The 21,243-nt window shown below is 41.2% G+C and overlaps 1 protein-coding gene across 2 annotated transcripts in view; it reads left to right on the top strand.

Moving 5' to 3' along the window:
- The window catches only part of USP18 (ubiquitin specific peptidase 18), an 81,112-nt gene that overhangs the window by 22,134 nt on the left and 37,735 nt on the right, over positions 1-21,243 (top strand). The window contains exons 4-8 of one of the 2 annotated variants that reach the window (XM_046010820.1): positions 3,801-3,946; positions 15,041-15,120; positions 15,415-15,561; positions 15,925-16,020; positions 16,718-16,885. In XM_046010820.1, the coding sequence (XP_045866776.1) occupies positions 3,801-3,946; positions 15,041-15,120; positions 15,415-15,561; positions 15,925-16,020; positions 16,718-16,885 (637 nt within the window). The remainder of the gene's footprint in view (positions 1-3,800; positions 3,947-15,040; positions 15,121-15,414; positions 15,562-15,924; positions 16,021-16,717; positions 16,886-21,243) is intronic. The other variant, XM_046010821.1, reaches the window with a different exon arrangement.

Raw genomic sequence — 21,243 nt, forward strand, 5'->3', positions numbered from 1 at the left:
AGGTGATTTGAAACTACAGCCAGGATTGACAGCCACTGATTTGGTTAAAACAGTGTTGGGACTAGATCAATATCAGAAGTATCAGAGAAGGAATAAATCAATGAGTAGGCCCCAGAATCTCTCCATTGATTTCTGTCAAACAGAATACACACACACACACACACACACAGTGTATATATGTGTGTATATATATACATGTACATACTTTATCACACAATCTTTTTAAAATGTTTATTATTAATTGATCAAATTATTTTTATTAAGTTTTTTTCTTGCTGCTAGATTATTTTTTTAAGTTTTTAATTTAAATTCCAATTAGTTAACACACCATGTAGTATTAGTTTCAGGGGTACAATATAGTGATTCAACACTTCCCTACATCACTTGGTGCCCACCACCAGTGCCCTCCTTAATCTGCATCATATATTTCACCCATCCCCCTACCAACCTCCCTTCTAGTAACCAGCATTTTGTTCTCTGTAGTTAAGAGTCTGTTTTTTAGTTGACCCCTCTTTCTTTTTTACCCCATGCTCATTTTTTTTGTTTTTTAAATTCTGTAAATTAGTGCAATCATATGGTATTTGTCTTTCTCTGACTGACTTATTTTCATTTAGCGTATTATTGCTTCCTCTATCTGTGTTGTTGCAAATGGCAAGAATTCATTCTTTTTTTTAAAATTTATTTATTTATTTTTATTTGTTTATTTACAGCATAACGAATTCATTCTTTTTTATGGCAAAATAATATTCCATTATATCACACACATACGCACACCTCTTTGGTTAGGCTTATTCCTTGGTATCTTATGGTTTTTGGTGCAATTGTAAAGGTGATTGATTCCTTCATTCCTCTTTCTTCTGCCTCCTTGTCAGTGTATAGAAATACAACTGATTTTTGTGCATTGATTTTATATCTTGCCACTTTGCTGAGTTCCCGTATCCCTTCTCACAGTGTTTTGGTGGAATCTTTTGGATTTTCCACATAGAGTATCATGTCATCTGTGAAGTGTGAGTGTTTGACTTCTTTTCCTATTTGGATGCCTTTTACTTCTTTTTGTTGCCTGATTGCTGAGGCTAGGACTTCTGGTACTATGTTGAACTGCAGTGGTGAGAGTGTTCTGTCTCTGTCCTGTTCATGACCTTAGGGGAAAAGCTTTCAGGTTTTCTCCATTGAGGTTGATATTTTATTATGATAGACTGTCTTTCTTCATCTCTTATTACAGTCTTTGGTTTAAAAAATAGTTTGTCTGTTACAAGAATGGCTACTCCAGCTTTGTTTGGATGTCCATTGGCACGATAGATTGTTTTCCACTCTTTCACTTTCAATCTGGAGGTGTCTTTGGGCCTAAAGTGAGTGTCTTGTAAGCAGCTTATCGATGGGTCTTGTGTTTTTATCCTTCCTGATACCCTGTATTTTGATTGGAGCATTTAATCCATTTATATTCAGAGTAATTATTGAAAGATATGAAGTGAGTGCCATTGTATTACCTGTACAGTTGCTGTTCGTGTAGATTGTCTCTGTTCCTTTCCAGTTTTTATTACTTTTGGGCTCTCTGTTCACTCAAGGGATACCATTTGATAATTCTTGTAGGGCTGTTTAATGTTCACAAATTCTTTTAGTTTTTGTTTGTCCTGTAAACTCTTTCAGCTATTTTATTATTAAATAAAATTTCTGTCCCCTGTTCTCCCTCTTCTTCTGGGACTCCTATAAAACAAATGTTATTACACTTGATAACTCAGTTCCTGAGTTCTGTAAGTCTATTCTCATGTTACATAATTCTTTTTTCTTTCTTTTGTTCAGCTTCATTGCTTTCCATTACTTTGTTTTCTAAGTCATTAATTCATCCCTCTGTTCTTCCAGTCTGCTGTTCATTGCGTCAGGCAGGTTTCTAATTTCATTTATTGCACTCTTCATCTCTGTTTTTTTCTTTAACTCTTTTATCTCTGTGATAAGGGTCTCACTGATGTCTTTCATTCTTTTCTCAAGCCCAGTGAGTATCCTTATGATCATTACTTTAAGTTTTCCCTCAGGCATGTTACTTGTATCTGTTTCATTCAGATCTCTGGCTATGGCTTTATCTTGTTCTTTCATTTGGGATAAATTCCTGTGTCTTCCTGTTGTGTCTAAGTCTCTGCCTGCTTCTCTGTGTTAGAAAAGCCAGTTGTGTCTCCTCTTCCTGAAAGAATGACCTAATAAAGAGAGGTCCTATAGTGTCCAGGGCCTGCTCTTTCAGGTAGTGTCTCCTGTGTGTGCTGCATGTGCTCTGTTGTTGTTTTGGTTGCCCTATCCTTCAAGCCAGTCATTTAAAGAAGCTCTCCTTGCCTGCTGTGATCAGTATTTTATCTCTGGCCTGAATTTTAACTAGTTGGTGAGTTTTAAATAGGTGTGCCCTGGTTTGCCTGTGAAATGAGACCTGTCACCAACTCCTCCACAGCTGAGGTACTGCAGGACTCTCTGGTTGGGAGGTGTGCTATGGGTAGGGGTTTGTGCTGTTCTTCTGGGGGAGGGTCTCACCACACTGGGACTTAGGGAAGCATGACCGAGAAGGGTTGTTTTACTGGAGCTTAGAGGTATGGGTCTTGGTGTAGGTAAGTTAGGCAGCCAGTGTTAGTACACCTGCTTCCCACAGGTGGCTCTGGGTTCATGCTGAAGGGTGGGGGAGGGAAATGGTGCCACCTGGCTCTTTTATTCCTGAGTGATGTCCCTGTACATGCTTCCTCTCAGGGATGTGCTCTGAGAGGAGCAAATAATCTCCCCACTGTGTGCCCCAGGCATGCTTTAAATCCCTATTTCCATGCTCTCTGCACCCCCAGGCTGTTTCCTGCCTTCTCTCCATGAACAGCACAGTGACCTCTAGGCTCTAGCCCAGTCAAGCCCTCTGATCTTGACTCTGGCCCTCTGATCTCTGGCTGTGGTTCCAGATGCTGATTGCAAGAACTCATGAAATTTTACCCCTATCCTTTTGTAAACCAATGGCTTTGGGGAAATGTTCTCCTTGTGTGTTCTCCTGTGTACTCCTCTCTTTCTCCCCCTTCTCCATGACCATGGCTCCCTTCCCTCTGTAGCATCTGCATCCCTTTTCTCCCCTAAACCACATCTCTGCACTTCCTACATTCTTTGATGTAGCCTCTTCTTTCCCTTTAGTTGTGGAGTTTGTTCTGTCTTCAGGTCTACTTGATAGTTATCTATTTGTGTTCCCGGGACTAGTTGTGTTCCCCTTCTATTGGCTTGGGCAATGAGAGATGCCTATAATTAAATAAGTTATCTTAAAAAACCCCTGAAGACAACTTTTCTGTAAGAATTAAAAAACAAAAACAAACAAACAACCCCTGACATTCCTTCATGTCCTTTATTGCCAGGACCTAAATTGGTATTTGCCTTTTCACTTTGGAGTACTTCAGCCTGGACATTGTGCTGTATTGCCACCTTGATATGGATCCAGGAATCTCTTCATCTGACCTTCACTTAAGTGTGGTTATTGGGCAGAGTGGGGAGAGGGGTAAGGCAAGAGTTGTCTTATCCCCCCCGCCCTCTGTGCCTTGAAAAGATACTCTCCATAGCCAGTTAGCTAATTTGGTGCTTCTCAACCTTGTTTATATATTTAAATCATCTGGGAAACAAAAATTCTGATAACTGGGCCCCACCATCAGAAATTCTGACTAAAAATAATTCTGATTTAGTTAGTCTTCCAAGTGGCCTGGACATGGAGAGTTTTGGAAGTTCCCCCAAGTGATTCCAGTATGCATCTAGCATTGGGAACTGTGGGGATAAGGAGGTTCATGGATGTTCTTATTTGGCAGGATAACAGTACCAAGGGGAGCAGAAGATCAGAGGAGAAGTGTCCCCTTCCAGTTGCTCTTACTACTGGAGAAGATGCAAGATAGCCGGCAGAAAGCAGTGCAACCTATGGAGCTTGCCTACTGTCTGCAGAAGTACAATGTTCCAAGTAAGATAGTCTTCTCAGCTCTGAAAGAGAGGGAGGGGGAAGAAGTTAGGAAGGGCAAGGAGGGGGAGTGCCTCAATGAATGAGTCAGCTGCTGTTTCCTCCTCTTCTTTGTTTTGGAAGCATTTGTGAAGGGATAGGTATCAGTTCTTTAGGTGTTTGGTAGAATCAAGCCAATTCTGGACCTATACTTTTCTTTGTAAGAGGTTTCAAAATGACTGATTCAGTCATTTTCCTTTTTACAGTTAGGGTCCTTTCTTCGGAATAAACTGAGCTCCCTTTAGCAATTTCTTGTAAGGCAAGTGTAGTGGTAATGAACTCCCTCAGCCTTTGTTTAGGGAAGTCTTTATCTCTCTCTCATTTCTAAAGTAAAGTTTTCTAGACTGGCAGTGTTCTCCTTTTATCACTTTGAATATGTCATTCCACTGTCTCTTGACATGTAAGGTTTGTGCTAAAAATTCCCTTGTAAGTGATAAGGTCCCTTTCTCATAATGATTTTAATCCTTGTCATTGATTTTTTATTAAGTTCAATTAGCCAACATATAGTAAGTACATCATTAATTTTTGATGTAGTGTTCAAAAATTCATTAGTTGCTTGTCACTGATTTTCAAAAGTGTTGCTGTTGATGTGTCTTGGAGAATATCTATTTGAGTTGAATGTGTCTGGGGACCTAAGAGCTTCATGAACTTTGATGTCTAAATCTCTCCCTAGATTTGGGAAGTCTCAGCCACTATTTCTTTATTTTTTAAAATTTTATTTACATTCAATTAATTAACATATAGTGTGTTATTAGTTTCAGAGCAGACTCATCAGTTGTATATAACATCCAATGCTCATTATATTGGACATTTCCACCCCTTCTCTTCCAACAACCCTCAGGTGTTTCCTCTAGTTAAGACTCTCTTATGGTTTATCTCCCTTTCTGACTTAATCTTGTTGTGTTTTCCCCTCCCTCCCTCTATACTCCTCCATTTTATTTCCTTTTTTTTGTTCTTAAGTGTTTTATGATTTTGTCACTTTTTAAAAACGTTTATTTTATTTTTTCGTGTTCCAAGATTCATTGTTTATACCCCGCACCCAGTGCTCCATGCAATATGTGCCCTCCTTTAATACCCACAACCTGGCTCACCCATTCCAGCACCCCCTCCCTTCCCAAACCCTCAGTTTGTTTCTCAGTGTCCACAGTACTCTCATGGTTTGTCTCCCCCTTTCTTTTCTCCCAGTTCACTTTTCCTTTCCTTCTCCTAATATCCTCCATGTTATTATCTATGCTCCACAAGTAAGTGAAACCATATGATAATTGACTTTCTCTGCTTGACTTATTTTCACTCAGCATAATCTCTTCCAGTCCCGTCCATGTTGATACAAAAGTTGGGTATTCATCCTTTCTGATGGAGGCGTAATATTCCTTTGTATATATGGACCAAATCTTCTTTATCTACTCGTCTGTTGAAGGGCATCTTGGCTCTTTCCACAGTTTGGCGATTGTGGCCATTGCTGCTATGAACATTGAGGTACGGATGGCCCTTCTTTTCACTACATCTGTATCTTTGGGGTAAATACCAAGTAGAGTAATTTCTGGGTCGTAGGGTAGCTCTATCTTTAATTTCTTAAGGAATCTCCACACTGTTTTCAAAAGTGGTTGCACCAACTTGCATTCCCATCAACAGTGTAAGAGGGTTTCCCTTTCTCCGCACCCTCTCCAGCACTTGTTGTTTCTTGTCTTGTTAATTTGGTGTAAGGTGGTATCTCAGTGTGGTTTTGATTTGAATTTCCCTGATGGCAAATGGTGTTGAACACTTTTTTCATGAAGGAAAACTTCCAGACTCTTTCTATGAAGCCAGCATTACCCAATCCCCACCCAGGCAAAGACCCCGTCGAAAAGGAGAATCTCAGACCAATATTCCTGATGAATATGTTTTAGTTCTTCTTTGCCAATTTGAATGCTTTTTATTTCTTTCTGTTGTCTGAAAAATGAGGCTTGGACTTTTAGTACTATGTTGGTGTTTTAAATTTTGGCCATTCAGATAGGTTTGTAGAGTATCTCATTATTTTAATATGCAATTTCTCTCTTTTTTGGTGTGTGTTTTATTTTTTATTTTTTTTAAATTTATTTATTTATTTTCAGCATAACAGTACTCATTGTTTTTGCACCACACCCAGTGCTCCATGCAATACGTGCCCTCTCTATTACCCTCCACCTGGTTCCCCAGCCTCCCACCCCACCCCTTCAAAACCTTCAGGTTGTTTTTCAGAGTCCATAGTCTCTCATGGTTCATCTTCCCTTCCAATTTCCCTCAACTCCCTTCTCCTCTTCATCTCCCCATGTCCTCCATGCTCTTTGTTATGCTTCACAAATAAATGAGACCATATGATACTTGACTCTCTCTGCTTGACTTATTTCGCTCAGCATAATCTCTTCCAGTCCCGCCCATGTTGCTACAAAAGTTGGGTATTCATCCTTTCTGATGGAGGCATAATTCTCTATCATATATATGGACCACATCTTCCTTATCCATTCATCCGTTGAAGGGCATCTTGGATATTTCCACAGTTTGGCGACCGTGGCCATTGCTGCTATAAACATTGGGGTACAGATGGCCCCTCTTTTCACTACATCTGTATCTTTGGGGTAAATACCCAGCAGTGCAATTGCAGGGTCATAGGGAAGCTCTATTCTTAATTTCTTCAGGAATCTCCACACTGTTCTCCAAAGTGGCTGCACTAACTTGTATTCCCACCAACAGTGTAAGAGGGTTCCCCTTTCTCCACATCCTCTCCAACACACGTTGTTTCCTGTCTTGCTAATTTTGGCCATTCTAACTGGTGTAAGGGTGATATATCAAGGTGGGTTTTTTTTTCTCAGCTTTTTTCTTTTTTCTTTTTTTTTTAATTTTCAGCGTAACAGTATTCATTGTTTTTGCACCACACCCAGTGCTCCATGCAGTACGTGCCTCCCTATTACCAACCACCTGGTTCCTCAACCTCCCACCCCCACCCCCACCCCCTTCAAAACCCTCTGGTTGTTTTACAGAGTCCATAGTCTCTCATGGTTCATCTCCCCTTCCAGTTTCCCTCAACTCCCTTCTCCTCTCCATCTCCCCATGTCCTCCATGTTCTTTGTTATGCTCCACAAATAACTGAAACCGTATGATACTTGACTCTCTCTACTTGACTTATTTTGCTCAGCATAATCTCTTCCAGTCCCGTTCATGTTGCTACAAAAGTTGGGTATTCATCCTTTCTGATGGAGGCATAATACTCCATCGTGTATATGGACCCCATCTTCCTTATCCATTTGTCTGTTGAAGGGCATCTTGGTTCTTTCCAAAGTTTGGAGACCGTGGCCATTGCTGCTATAAACATTGGGGTACAGATGGCCCTTCTTTTCACTACATCTGTATCTTTGGGGTAAATACCCAGCAGTGCAATTGCAGGGTCATAGGGAAGCTCTATTCTTAATTTCTTGGGGAATCTCCACACTGTTCTTCAAAGTGGCTACACCAACTTGCATTCCCACCAACAGTGTAAGAGGGTTCCCCTTTCTCCACATCCTCTCCAACACACGTTGTTTCCTGTCTTGCTAATTTTGGCCATTCTAACTGGTGTCAGGTGGTATCTCAATGTGGTTTTAATTTGAATCTCCCTGATGGCTAGTGATGATGAGCATTTTTTCATGTGTCTGATAGCCATTTGTATGTCTTCATTGTAAAAGTGTCTGTTCATATCTTCTGCCCATTTTTTGATATGATTATCTGTTTTGTGTGTGTTGAGTTTGAGGAGTTCGTTATAGATCCTGGATATCGGCTTTTTGTGTGTACTGTCATTTGCAAATGTCTTCTCCATTCTGTGGGTTGCCTTTTTGTTTTGTTGACTGTTTCCTTTGCTGTGCAGAAGCTTTTTTTTAAATTTATTTTTATTTGTTTATTTACAGCATAACAGTGTTCATTGTTTTGGCATCACACCCAGTGCTCCATGCAGTACGTGCCCTCCCTATTACCCACCACCTGGTTCCTCAACCTCCCACCACACCCCCCCACCCCCCGCCGCCCCTTCATAACTCTCTCGTTGTATTTCAGAGTCCATAGTCTCTCATGGTTCATCTCCCCTTCCAGTTTCCCTCAACTCCCTCTCCTCTCCATCTCCCCATGTCCTCCATGTTATTTGTTATGCTCCACAAATAAGTGAGACCGTATGATACTTGACTCTCTCTGCTTGACTTATTTCGCTCAGCATAATTTCTTCCAGTCCCGTCCATGTTGCTACAAAAGTTGGGTATTCGTCCTTTCTGATGGAGGCATAATACTCCATTGTGTATATGGACCACATCTTCCTTATCCATTCATCTGTTGAAGGGCATCTTGGTTCTTTCCACAGTTTGGCGACCGTAGCCATTGCTGCAATAAACATTGGGGTACAGATGGCCCTTCTTTTCACTACATCTGTATCTTTGGGGCAAATACCCAGCAGTGCAATTGCAGGGTCATAGGGAAGCTCTATTTTTAATTTCTTCAGGAATCTCCACACTGTTCTCCAAAGTGGCTGCACTAACTTGCATTCCCACCAACAGTGTAAGAGGGTTCCCCTTTCTCCACATCCTCTCCAACACTCGTTGTTTCCTGTCTCGCTAATTTTGGCCATTCTAACTGGTGTTAGGTGGTATCTCAATGTTGTTTTAATTTGAATCTCCCTGATGGCTAGTGATGATGAACATTTTTTCATGTGTCTGATAGCCATTTGTATGTCTTCGTTGGAGAAGTGTCTGTTCATATCTTCTGCCCATTTTTGGATATGATTATCTGTTTTGTGTGTGTTGAGTTTGAGAAGTTCTTTATAGATCCTGGATATCAACCTTTTGTCTGTACTGTCATTTGCAAATATCTTCTCCCATTCCGTGGGTTGCCTCTTTGTTTTGTTGACTGTTTCCTTTGCTGTGCAGAAGCTTTTGATCTTGATGAAGTCCCAAAAGTTCATTTTTGCTTTTGTTTCCTTGGCCTTTGGAGACATATCTTGAAAGAAGTTGCTGTGGCTGATATCGAAGAGGTTACTGCCTATGTTCTCCTCTAGGATTCTGATAGATTCCTGTCTCACGTTGAGGTCTTTTATCCATTTCGAGTTTATCTTTGTGAATGGTGTAAGAGAATGGTTGAGTTTCATTCTTCTACATATCGCTGTCCAGTTTTCCCAGCACCATTTATTGAAGAGACTGTCTTTTTTCCATTGAATATTTTTTCCTGTTTTGTCGAAGATTATTTGACCATAGAGTTGAGGGTCCATATCTGGGCTCTCCACTCTGTTCCACTGGTCTATGTGTCTGTTTTTATGCCAGTACCACGCTGTCTCGGTGATCACAGCTTTGTAGTAAAGCTTGAAATCGGGTAACGTGATGCCGCCAGTTTTGTTTTTGTTTTTCAACATTTCCTTAGCAATTCGGGGTCTCTTCTGACTCCATACAAATTTTAGGATTATTTGTTCCAGCTCTTTGAAAAATATCGGTGGAATTTTGATCGGAATGGCATTAAAAGTATAGATTGCTCTAGGCAGTATAGACATTTTAACAATGTTTATTCTTCCAATCCAAGAGCATGGAACAGTCTTCCATCTTTTTGTGTCTTCTTCAATTTCTTTCATGAGTGTTCTGTAGTTCCTCGAGTACAGGTCCTTTACTTCTTTGGTTAGGTTTATGCCCAGGTATCTTATGGTTCTTGGTGCTATAGTAAATGAATCGATTCTCTAATTTCCCTTTCTGTATTTTCATTGTTGGTGTATAAGAAAGCCACTGATTTCTGTACATTGACTTTGTATCCTGCCACGTTACTGAATTGCTGTATGAGTTCTAGTAGTTTGGGGGTGGAGTCTTTGGGGTTTTCCATATAAAGAATCATGTCATCTGCGAAGAGAGAGAGTTTGACTTCTTCCTTGCCAATTTGGATACCTTTTATTTCTCTTTGTTGTCTGATTGCCGTTGCTAGAACTTCTAATACTATGTTGAACAAGAGTGGTGAGAGTGGGCATCCTTGTCGTGTTCCTGATTTCAACGGGAAGGCTGCAAGCTTTTTCCCATTGAGGATGATATTTGATGTGGGTCTTTCATAGATAGATTTTATGAAGTTCAGGAATGTTCCCTCTATCCCTATACTTTGAAGCGTTTTCATCAGGAACGGATGCTGGATTTTGTCAACTGCTTTTTCTGCATCACTTGAGAGGACCATGTGGTTCTTCTCTCTTCTCTTATTGATGTGTTCTATCACACTGATTGATTTGGGAATGTTGAACCAACCTTGAAACCCAGGGATGAATCCCACCTGGTCATGGTGGATAATCTTTTGAATGTGCTGCTGGATCCTGTTTGCTAGGATCTTGTTGAGAATCTTTGCATCCATATTCATCAGTGATATTGGTCTGAAATTCTCCTTTTGGGTAGGGTCTTTGCCTGGTTTGGGGATCAGGGTAATGCTGGCTTCATAAAAAGAGTCTGGAAGTTTTCCTTCTGCTTCAATTTTTTGGAACAGCTTCAGGAGAATTGGTGTTATTTCTTCTTTAAAAGTTTGGTAGAGGGGCGCCTGGGTGGCTCAGTGGATTAAGCCGCTGCCTTTGGCTCAGGTCATGATCAGGGTCCTGGGATCAAGCCCCACATCGGGCTCTCTGCTCCGCAGGGAGCCTGCTTCCTCCTCTCTCTCTGCCTACTTGTGATCTCTCTCTCTCTGTCAAATAAATAAATAAAATCTTTAAAAAAAAAGTTTGGTAGAATTCCCCAGGGAATCCGTCAGGTCCTGGGCTCTTGTGTTTTGCAAGGTGTTTGATCACTGCTTCAATCTCATTACTAGATATCGGTCTATTCAGGTTGTCAATTTCTTCCTGGTTTAATTTTGGGAGTTTGTAGCTTTCCAGGAATGCATCCGTTTCATCTAGGTTGCTTAGCTTATTGGCATATAACTGTTGGTAATAATTTCTGATGATTGTTTCTATTTCCTTGGTGTTAGTTGTGATCTCTCCCTTTTCATTCATAATTTTATGAATTTGGGCTTTCTCTCTTTTCTTTTGGATTAGTGTGGCCAATGGTTTATCGACCTTATTGATTCTTTCAAAAAACCAGCTTCTAGTTTCATTGATACGTTCTACTGTATCTCTCGTTTCCACCTCATTGATCTCTGCTCTAATCTTGATTATTTCGGTTCTTGCATGTGGAGTTGGTTTGATTTGTTGTTGATTCTCCAGTTCTTTAAGGTGTAGAAACAGCTGGTGTATTCTGGATTTTTCAATGTTTTTGAGGGAGGCTTGGATGGCTATGTATTTCCCCCTTAGAACCGCCTTTGCTGTATCCCATAGGTTTTAGACTGAAGTGTCTTTGATTGTTAGCCTGAATTCCTTTTCTGACATATTGTCTATGTCGATAGCCATTAGCTCTGTTGCAGAAGGCCCATCCTCTGTATTTTTCTTCTGTTGGGTATTCCTCCTCCTACTCATTTTGGTAAGAGATGACCGAATGGATGTAGCTGGATGTATCGATTTTGGTGCAGTCAAGGTGCACCTGGAATGCTTCTGTGCAATCAGCGTTCCCCACCCAAAAGAGAGAAAAAGAAAAGAAAAAGAAATAGAGAAGAAAGAAAAAGAAAAGAAAAGAAAAGAAAAGAGAGAGAGTGAGAGAGAGAGAGAGAGAGAGACAGGAAAAAAGGGAAGATAAAAGAGAAGGCTCATCCCAAATGGGCCCCAAGATAAGATTTATGAAGTATACAAACAAAAACAGACAAACAAAAAGACTGATTAAAGTATATGACAAGAGAAAAAAATATATAAATAAGCAAAAAAAGGGAAGAACCTCATCAGAAAGAACCCCAAGTATAAGATTTACATACCATTAGGACAAACACAAATACACAGAAACAATGGCGGAAGGAAAACTTGGGAGAGTGGTTATAAATTCTCAGTGTGGGTGAGGAAGGTTATTTTGATTCTTCCTGAATGTATCTTGATGTTTTTGTTAAGGGACTCAACTTTCCTAAGTTACAGGGGAATAGAAACTAGTTTGCCTATAGGGGTAGCATTGATTGGGGAAAGGGGATTACCTTGAAGTTTAACTCTATATGTATAGTAGAAAATAAAAATTAAAAAGAATAAACTAGACTAAACTAAGTTAAAATTAAAAAAGAATTAAAAAAATAGAAAAGCAAAAGAAAAACACGGGTGTATGTATCAAAAAGTTCAGGTTAGAAGGTTATTAAAGAATTTGATGTACTGGACATCTCAGTGTGGTGGTAAATAGGTTAAAAAATTATCTGTATGTATTAAAAAAAAAAGAACCAGAATATTGGTAAAGAGTTAAAAATAAAAGTTATATTTTTGAAGTAGTGGTGGTTGTTCTCTTGTAGTCTTTTTTTTTTTTTTTCCTTTCTGGTTGGTTTTCTGGGGGAGGGGCCTGCCACGTGGGTTTTCAGACAATGATGTTCCCTGAGTTAGGTCCTCCCGCTCCCCTCAAGGGGGTGGGCTCTGAGGAAGCTGTTTTTTTCAGGCTTTTGTTCTCTGGGGGTTTTTATGTTCTTTCATCTATTTTCTCTCGCCTTGACAGCTTTTGATGGTTTTTGGAGGTTTAGAGGAGAGCAAACTGCCGACCTCCCTCTCAGAGAGAAGCCTCAGAATGTTTTGCAAGAGCTGCTCACAGAGTCGGTTCTGAGTCACTGTCCCTGGGGATGCAGGAGCTCCTTGTTGTACCCAAAACCAGGGCAGCGGTGGCTGTCTGGGCAGCTCCAGACCGCCAGAGAGGTTTGGAGCAGAGATCGCACACTGAGATTTTCCCCCTGTGAATGGGAAAGTCTGGGAATGTCTGGTTTTTCCAGATGCCAGAGCTCCAGGCTAGCGCCTATGAGCACCTCTCCCAAGGGAGGGTGTGGGACATGCGCCTTTCAGGATTGCAGTCTGGCCAGGCTCCCAGCCCCTCACGGGAGCCAGACCCCACTCGTTCTCGGGCGCGCTGGGGTTCAGGTGCACTGGCGGCTCAGGGACGGAGACCTGATTTCTCCGCCGCACTCTCTCTGGCTCAGTGCCAGGAAGGCTGTCCTGGGTCCGGGGACTTAGGTCCCTGACCCTAACCGCCCAGGTTCCCACTATTCCCCCCCGCGATCCTTTGCTCTTTGTTTTTTGAGTGCTTTCAACCAGACTCCAAGTTAATGCTGGTCCCCAGACGCAAAGCACTCTCGTATTGGGGTATTACTTTGCAATCGGTCACCTCTGGTGGCTCCCTCCCCCTTTTGTTTATCTTCCGATATCAGTCCGACGCTCCCAGCCTGCTTTACCTGCCACTGGCGTCTTCTGCTCCTGTAGAGATCCAGACGTGTATAATTCTGATCTCAGGCTGATTTCATGGGTGGTCGGAGTTCTTTGGTAGGTAATCAGCTCATTTTCGGGTACAGGTTGAAATGGCGCCTCCTTCTACTTCCCCGCCATCTTGACTCCCCCGGGATAGTAACTTTCTCTAGCATGTGCAAGGCCTTTACATAGCAGGTGCTAACTAAATTATGGGTTGGGCAGATATCCTTGTATTTTTTAGACAAATCAGGACTCTTGGCTCTGGTATGATCAGAAGAGGCAAAATGTCTTCACATGACAAGATCTATCTTTATGTCCAGTGTTGGCTTCATGGCAGGCAGTCTTCTGTAATGAATTCCCTGGAGACAGCATAGTTCAACCCTAGTTCCACTCTGTTTGTCTTTAAGTTTTGGGGTTATTACCTTAAAATATGGATTAATTGATTCATTCAGCTCATAGATATTGTTCACCTATTATGTGCCAGGTATTGTGCTAGTGTTGCAGATAAGGGAATAAGACTGATAGGGTCTTTGCTTCCATGGAGCTTATAATCTTGAGAAGAGACAGGCCTAAACAAAAGTCAAACAAAACAAAATGAAATAAAAAATGTTAAGTACAAACTGTGGTAAGTGTAATGAAGGAAATAAAAAGGTGTTGAGATAGCTGATATGAATATTTAACACATTTACAATAACTACCTTTTCTTGCAGTGTCTTTGCATGTTGACAGACATATATTCTTTTGTAAAATAGTCCTCAGTGTGTTTTTCATGTTCTTTGTATTCCTAGGTTTCTTTTAAACAATAGAAATTCATTTGTATCTGTCTTTTAGGCTTCTTTCATAATATATGGAAAATCTACTGTTGAATTCCTGTTTCCTCCTAGCCAGCATTATCTAACACTGAGACAGTTCTTTCCTTTCTTGTCCTCCCAGATACCTTTGGGGAAGACCTGGGTCAGATATGAGTATTGGGAAACTGCTCAATTTATGGGGAATGAAAAAGAAATTAAATAAAAGTACAGAGAAATGAATGGTCATTAGAGTCCAATTAAGGTGTTGGCTTGACTTGGAAATTGGAGAGAATCCACTGTGGAATACTAGTTTTATCTGGCTGGGTCCCCCAGTAGAGGCCAGTAGGTGTGGATGGCTGGTTAGAGAAAAGGAAACTTCTGTGATGCAGTCAGATTGGATTTTGAATTTTAAGAGGAATTGTGAATACCCAACATTTGTATCAACATGGATGGGACTGGAAGAGATTATGCTGAGTGAAATAAGTCAAGGAGAGAGAGTCAATTATCATATGGTTTCACTTATTTGTGGAGCATAAGAAATAACATGGAGGACATGGGGAGATGGAGAGGAGAGAAGGGACTTGGGGGAAATTGGAGGGCGAGATGAACCATGAGAGACTATGGACTCTGAAAAACAATCTGAGTGTTTTGGAGGGGTGGGGGGTGGGAGGTTGAGCCTGGTGGTGGTTATTATGTAAGGCACATATGGCATGGAGCACTGGGTGTGGTGCATAAACAATGAATTCTGGTACACTGAAAATAAATTAAAAAAATAAAAAATTAAAAAAAAAGTATATTTACTGAGTTCCTAAAAAAATAAACAAGCTTATTTTTCATTTTTAGTGCCTAACTAAAGTGGTGGTTGGTGGTGATGTTGAGGGCTGGGAGAGGACAAAATGGTGAATGTTCATGTACATGTAGGTAGCTAGGGCACAAGGGCATGCATGAGAATTGTCCCTTGGTGACCTCACTGATTGGGCTGTTACTTTTCTCTTTGTCCAGTGTTTGTCCAGCATGATGCTGCTCAACTCTACCTCACAGTCTGGAACCTAATTAAGGACCAAATCACAGATGTGGACCTGGTGAGATCCTAGAACCAGAGAACTCAGAAGCTTAAGATGCTGCTTATTTAGCTCATCCAGCAATCATTAACATAATGTATAGAGAGGATTAAAAGAGAAATCCATGTACGATGCTTATCAAAATTCCATAATATTGTTACTGTTATTATTTTGCACCTTTTTGAAGAGCAAAGAGCATCAGTGACTATCATTTTTGGAGCTTCTGTCTGATGGCTACAATTTCTGGAAATTGACTTGACTTGTTTTGTTTATGACTTTGTACCATTCTTTCCTCTCACCTTCTCTCTCTTACAGGTAGAGAGGCTGCAGGCCCTGTATACAATCCGGCTGAAGGAGTCCTTGGTTTGCGTTGAATGTACTGTGGAGAGGAGCAGAAACAGTAGCATGTTGACCCTCCCCCTTCCTCTTTTTGATATGGACTCAAAACCCCTGAAAACACTGGTAAAGGATTTCTTTTGGTGAATTTGCTGTTCCCATAAACCTGGTGCTGCCAGTGTGCCCTTACTTCTTTAATCCACCATTGCCTTTTAAAAAGTAATTTCTATTTCTTTTGCACAGTTCTGTTTCTCCTTTGATTTGGTGAAAAAAATTTTGTTTCCTTTTACTTTCTTTCCTCACACTGTTACCTTAACAAGTGCTCTCTCCTATTTTTCAATCCAGTCACTAGGTCCTTTTGGAGATCCTGCCACATGCACCACACTGGGCCGGGGGGGAGGACACGGAGAGAACCAGAAGAAAACCTTACATCCTCATCTGTAGGGTGGTAAATACTAACTCTGATTTTTCTTTGATCTTCTGACACAGGAGGATGCCCTTCGATGTTTCTTCCAACCCAGGGAATTATCAGGGAAAAGCAAATGTTTCTGTGAGAAATGTGGAAAAAAGACTTGTGGGAAACAGGTACTCACTGTCTGAAACCAGACGCTGCCATAGTTTGGGGTTGCCTTTAGTGGATTTCTTGATAGAGCCTTCATAGAGGGTACCATGTGTTGGTTGAGGGAGGGAATCTATATTCTGGCTAGTAGTACCTGGGGATCCTGATTTACTGAGGCCCATCACTGAGAGGGGCAGAGCCTTTTAAAAGATAAGAAAAGGGATGCCTGGGTGGCTCAGCTGGTTAAGCATCTGCCTTCAGCTCTGGTCACAGCTCAGGGATTGAGTCCTGGTTTGGGCTTCCTGCTTGTCAGGGAGTCTTCTTCTCCCTTGTGTGCCATGCCTCCTGCCCAGATCTCTCTTTGTCTGCTGCTCCCCCACTTGTGCATACTCTCTCTCTCTGACAAAAATAAATAAATAAAATCTTTAAAAAAAAAGATAAGAGAAGATCCAAGAGCAGCAATCAGTTTTCCATGCAGAGTTAAACTAGCTCTCTAGAGCAGACTCTAGTTCCTGTGGTTCCTGGTTCTTGTGCAGAACCCTATGGCTGCTCATGATTTCTGAGAAGAGCTCAACAGATTCAGCAGATGGGATCCCTTAATTCTGTATTATATCATTCTGATCCATTTTGGAGAAGAACACACCATCAGCCCTGGTATTTCTCTAAATCTACCTATTTCAAGTGCCTTAGGACTTCATCTCCATAGTAATTTTGCTTTTTCAGGTCTTGAAGCTGACCCATTTGCCCCAGACCTTGACAATCCACCTCTTGCGGTTCTCCATCAGGAATTCTCAGACAGAAAAGATTTGCCACTCACTGTATTTCCCCCAGACCTTGGATTTAAGTCAGGTCCTTGTGATTGAAGAAGGCCTCTGTAATGCTGAGGAACAGGTGAGAAGCTCCTAATTCCCTTCCATCCTCCATCTCTTCCGACCCCTTGTCTGCTTGATTTTGCCTCTCTTCCCCCAAGATGCTTAAAGTCATGCACTCAACAGAGATAGCACTTTTGGTCATCTCATAAATCACAGCCTGTGTTGGACATGCTTGGGGCACACAAAGGGAGGAAAACTCACCAGCAGCTGCTTGGTGTGATTCATAGAAACACATTCATATGTTCAAGAAACATTTACTTATTTATTTATTTATTTTCAGGCTAACAGTATTCATTGTTTTTGCACCACACCCAGTGCTCCATGCAATATGTGCCCTCCCTATTACCCACCACCTGGTTCCTCAAGCTCCCACCCCCACCCCCTTCAAAACCCTCAGGTTGTTTTTCAGAGTCCATAGTCTCTCATGGTTCATCTCCCCTTCCAGTTTCCCTCAACTCCCTTCTCCTCTCCCTCTCCCCATGTCCTCCATGTTCTTTGTTATGCTCCACAAATAAGTGAGACCATATGATACTTGACTCTCTCTGATTGACTTATTTCACTCAGCATAATCTCTTCCAGTCCTGTCCATGTGGATACAAAAGTTGGGTATTCATCCTTTCTTTTTTTATTTTATTTTATTATTATTATTATTATTTTTATTTGTTTATTTTCAGCGTAACAGTGTTCATTGTTTTTGCACCACACCCAGTGCTCCATGCAGTACGTGCCCTCCCTATTACCCACCACCTGGTTCCTCAACCTCCCACCCCCCGGTTCCTCAACCTCCCACCCTCCAGCCCCTTCAAAACCCTCTAGTTGTTTTTCAGAGTCCATAGTCTCTCATGGTTCATCTCCCCTTCCAGTTTCCCTCAACTCCCTCTCCTCTCCATCTCCCCATGTCCTCCATGTTATTTGTTATGCTCCACAAATAAGTGAGACCATATGATACTTGACTCTCTCTGCTTGACTTATTTCACTCAGCATAATCTCTTCCAGTCCTGTCCATGTTGCTACAACAGTTGGGTATTCATCCCTTTTGATGGAAGCATAATACTCCATTGTGTTTATGGACCACATCTTCCTTATCCATTCATCCGTTGAAGGGTATCTTGGTTCTTTCCTCAGTTTGGCGACCGTGGCCATTGCTGCTATAAACATTGGGGTACAGATGGCCCTTCTTTTCACTATATCTGTATCTTTGGGGTAAATATCCAGCAGTGCAATTGCAGGGTCATAGGGAAGCTCTATTCTTAATTTCTTAAGGAATCTCCACACTGTTCTCCAAAGTGGCTGCACTAACTTGCATTCCCACCAACAGTGTAAGAGGGTTCCCCTTTCTCCACATCCTCTCCAACACACGTTGTTTCCTGTCTTGCTAATTTTGGCCATTCTAACTGGTGTCAGGTGGTATCTCAATGTGGTTTTAATTTGAATCTCCTTGATGGCTGGTGATAATGAGCATTTTTTTCATGTGTCTGATAGCCATTTGTATGTCTCTTTTTTCCCATTTTTTTTATTTGTTTATTTACAGCATAACAGTGTTCATTGTTTTGGCATCACACCCAGTGCTCCATGCAGTACGTGCCCTCCCTACTACCCACCACCTGGTTCCTCAACCTCCCACCCCCACCCCCTTCAAAACCCTCAGGTTGTTTTTCAGAGTCCATAGTCTCTCATGGTTCATCTCCCCTTCCAGTTTCCCTCAACTCCCTTCTCCTCTCCATCTCCCCATGTCCTCCATGTTCTTTGTTGTGCTCCACAAATAAGTGAGACCATATGATACTTGACTCTCTCTACTTGACTTATTTCACTCAGCATAATCTCTTCCAGTCCTGTCCATGTGGATACAAAAGTTGGGTATTCATCCTTTCTTTTTTTATTTTATTATTATTATTATTTTTTTTTATTTGTTTATTTTCAGCGTAACAGTGTTCATTGTTTTTGCACCACACCCAGTGCTCCATGCAGTACGTGCCCTCCCTATTACCCACCACCTGGTTCCTCAACCTCCCACCCTCCAGCCCCTTCAAAACCCTCTGGTTGTTTTTCAGAGTCCATAGTCTCTCATGGTCATCTCCCCTTCCAGTTTCCCTCAACTCCCTCCTCTCCATCTCCCCATGTCCTCCGTATTCTTTGTTATGCTCCACAAATAAGTGAGACCATATGATACTTGACTCTCTCTGCTTGACTTATTTCACTCAGCATAATCTCTTCCAGTCCCGTCCATGTTGCTACAAAAGTTGGGTATTCATCCTTTCTGATGGAGGCATAATACTCCATCATGTTTATGGACCATGTCTTCCTTATCCATTCATCCGTTGAAGGGCATCTTGGTTCTTTCCACAGTTTGGCGACCGTGGCCATTGCTGCAATAAACATTGGGGGTACAGATGGCTCTTCTTTTCACTACATCTGTATCTTTGGGGTAAATACCCAGCAGTGCAATTGCAGGGTCATAGGGAAGCTCTATTTTTAATTTCTTGAGGAATCTCCACACTGTTCTCCAGAGTGGCTTCACCAACTTGCATTCCCACCAACAGTGTAAGAGGGTTCCCCTTTCTCCACATCCTCTCCAACACACGTTGTTTCCTGTCTTGCTAATTTTGGCCATTCCAACTTGCGTAAGGTGTTATCTCAATGTGGTTTTAATTTGAATCTCCCTGATGGCTAGTGATAATGAGCATTTTTTCATGTGTCTAATAGCCATGTGTATGTCTTCATTGGAGAAGTATCTGTTCATATCTTCTGCCCATTTAAGAAACATTTATTTTTTTAAAACAGTATTTTAATGATGGGAACCTATGTGTTCTTAAATAAAAAAATGATGGCTTGTTATTACCATACTACAATCACCAACATTTGCTGTATGTGGTTGCTTTTCTTTTCTTTTTTTTTTTTTTAAGATTTTATTTATTTATTTGACAGAGCTCACAAGTAGACAGAGAGGCAGGCAGAGAGAGAGGAGGGAGGCAGGCTCTCTGCTTAGCAGAGAGCCCGATGTGCGGCCTGATCCCAGGACCCTGGGATCATGACCTGGGCCGAAAGCAGAGGCTTTAACCCACTGAGCCAGCCAGGTGCCCCTGTGGTTGCTTTTCTTATAAGATTCAAAATACTTCTGTCAATGGACATGTGAGTTCTTTCCCTAGTTTGGCTATTGTGGACATGTCTGCTATAAACATTGGGGTGCTGGTGCCAGATGAATGGATAAAGAAGATGTGGTACATATATACAATGCTATGTTACTCAGCCATAAAAAGATATGAAATCTTACCATTTGCAACAATATGGATGGAACTAGAGGGTATTATACTAAGTGAAATAAGTCAGAGAAAGACAATTATATAATTTCACTAACATGTGGAGTTAAGAAACAAAACAGGTGAACACAGGGAAGAGGGAAAAATAAAACAAGGCATAATCAGAGGGAAACAAACCATAAAAGACTCTTAATCACAGGAAATAAACCCCACAGGGTGGGGGGTGTTTGAACGGATGAGGTGACAGGGTGATGGGCATTAAAAAGGGCGTGTGATGTAATGAGCACTAGGTGTTATATACAACTGATGAATCACTGAATACCTCTGAAACTAATAATATATGTTAATTAATTGAATTTAAATAAAAAGATTCAAAACATTATTTCTTTTTTTTTAACTGTATTTTATTTTCTCAGTGTTCCAAGATTCATTGTTTATGCATCACACCCAGTGTTCCATGCAATACGTGCCCTCCTTAATATCCACCACCAGGCTCACTGCCCCTCTCCCCCAAAACCCTCAGTTTGTTTCTTAGAATCCACAGTCTCTCATGGTTCATCTCCCCCCTCCGATTATTTCTAAGTATTGGACTTTGTTCATAGCCCTCACAGCACTAAGGAAGGGGAGGAACCCATAATTCAGGACCTTCTTCTTAAATGAAGTATATAATACATAGATACATAAACACAAGATCTTGGGTTCTAAACATAATACCAACCTTTCTTTTTATAATTTTTTTAAAAAGATTTTATTTATTTATTTGACAGAGAGAGATCACAAGTAGGCAGAGAAGCAGGCAGAGAGAGAGAGGGAAGCAGGCTCCCTGCCTAGCAGAGAGCCCGACGCAGGACTCGATCCCAGGACCCTGAGATCATGACTTGAGCCGAAGGCAGCGGCTTAATCCACTGAGCCACCCAGGCGCCCCCAACCTTTCTTTTTAAAACAGCTTATATCCACTTTGAGGATAGTAACAAAAGAGCCAGTTTATTGGGCCAAATTTAATCAAAGTTGAATTCAGTTTTCCTGAGTTAATAACTTACTGGGAAATTCTGAGAAAAAAATCTAACATAAATATCTTTTTTTAGGTTTGAAATGTTGCATTTAGTAAATTCTATATTGC

Source organism: Meles meles, chromosome 7, assembly GCF_922984935.1.
Source record: "Meles meles chromosome 7, mMelMel3.1 paternal haplotype, whole genome shotgun sequence".
Classification (NCBI taxonomy): domain Eukaryota; kingdom Metazoa; phylum Chordata; class Mammalia; order Carnivora; family Mustelidae; genus Meles; species Meles meles.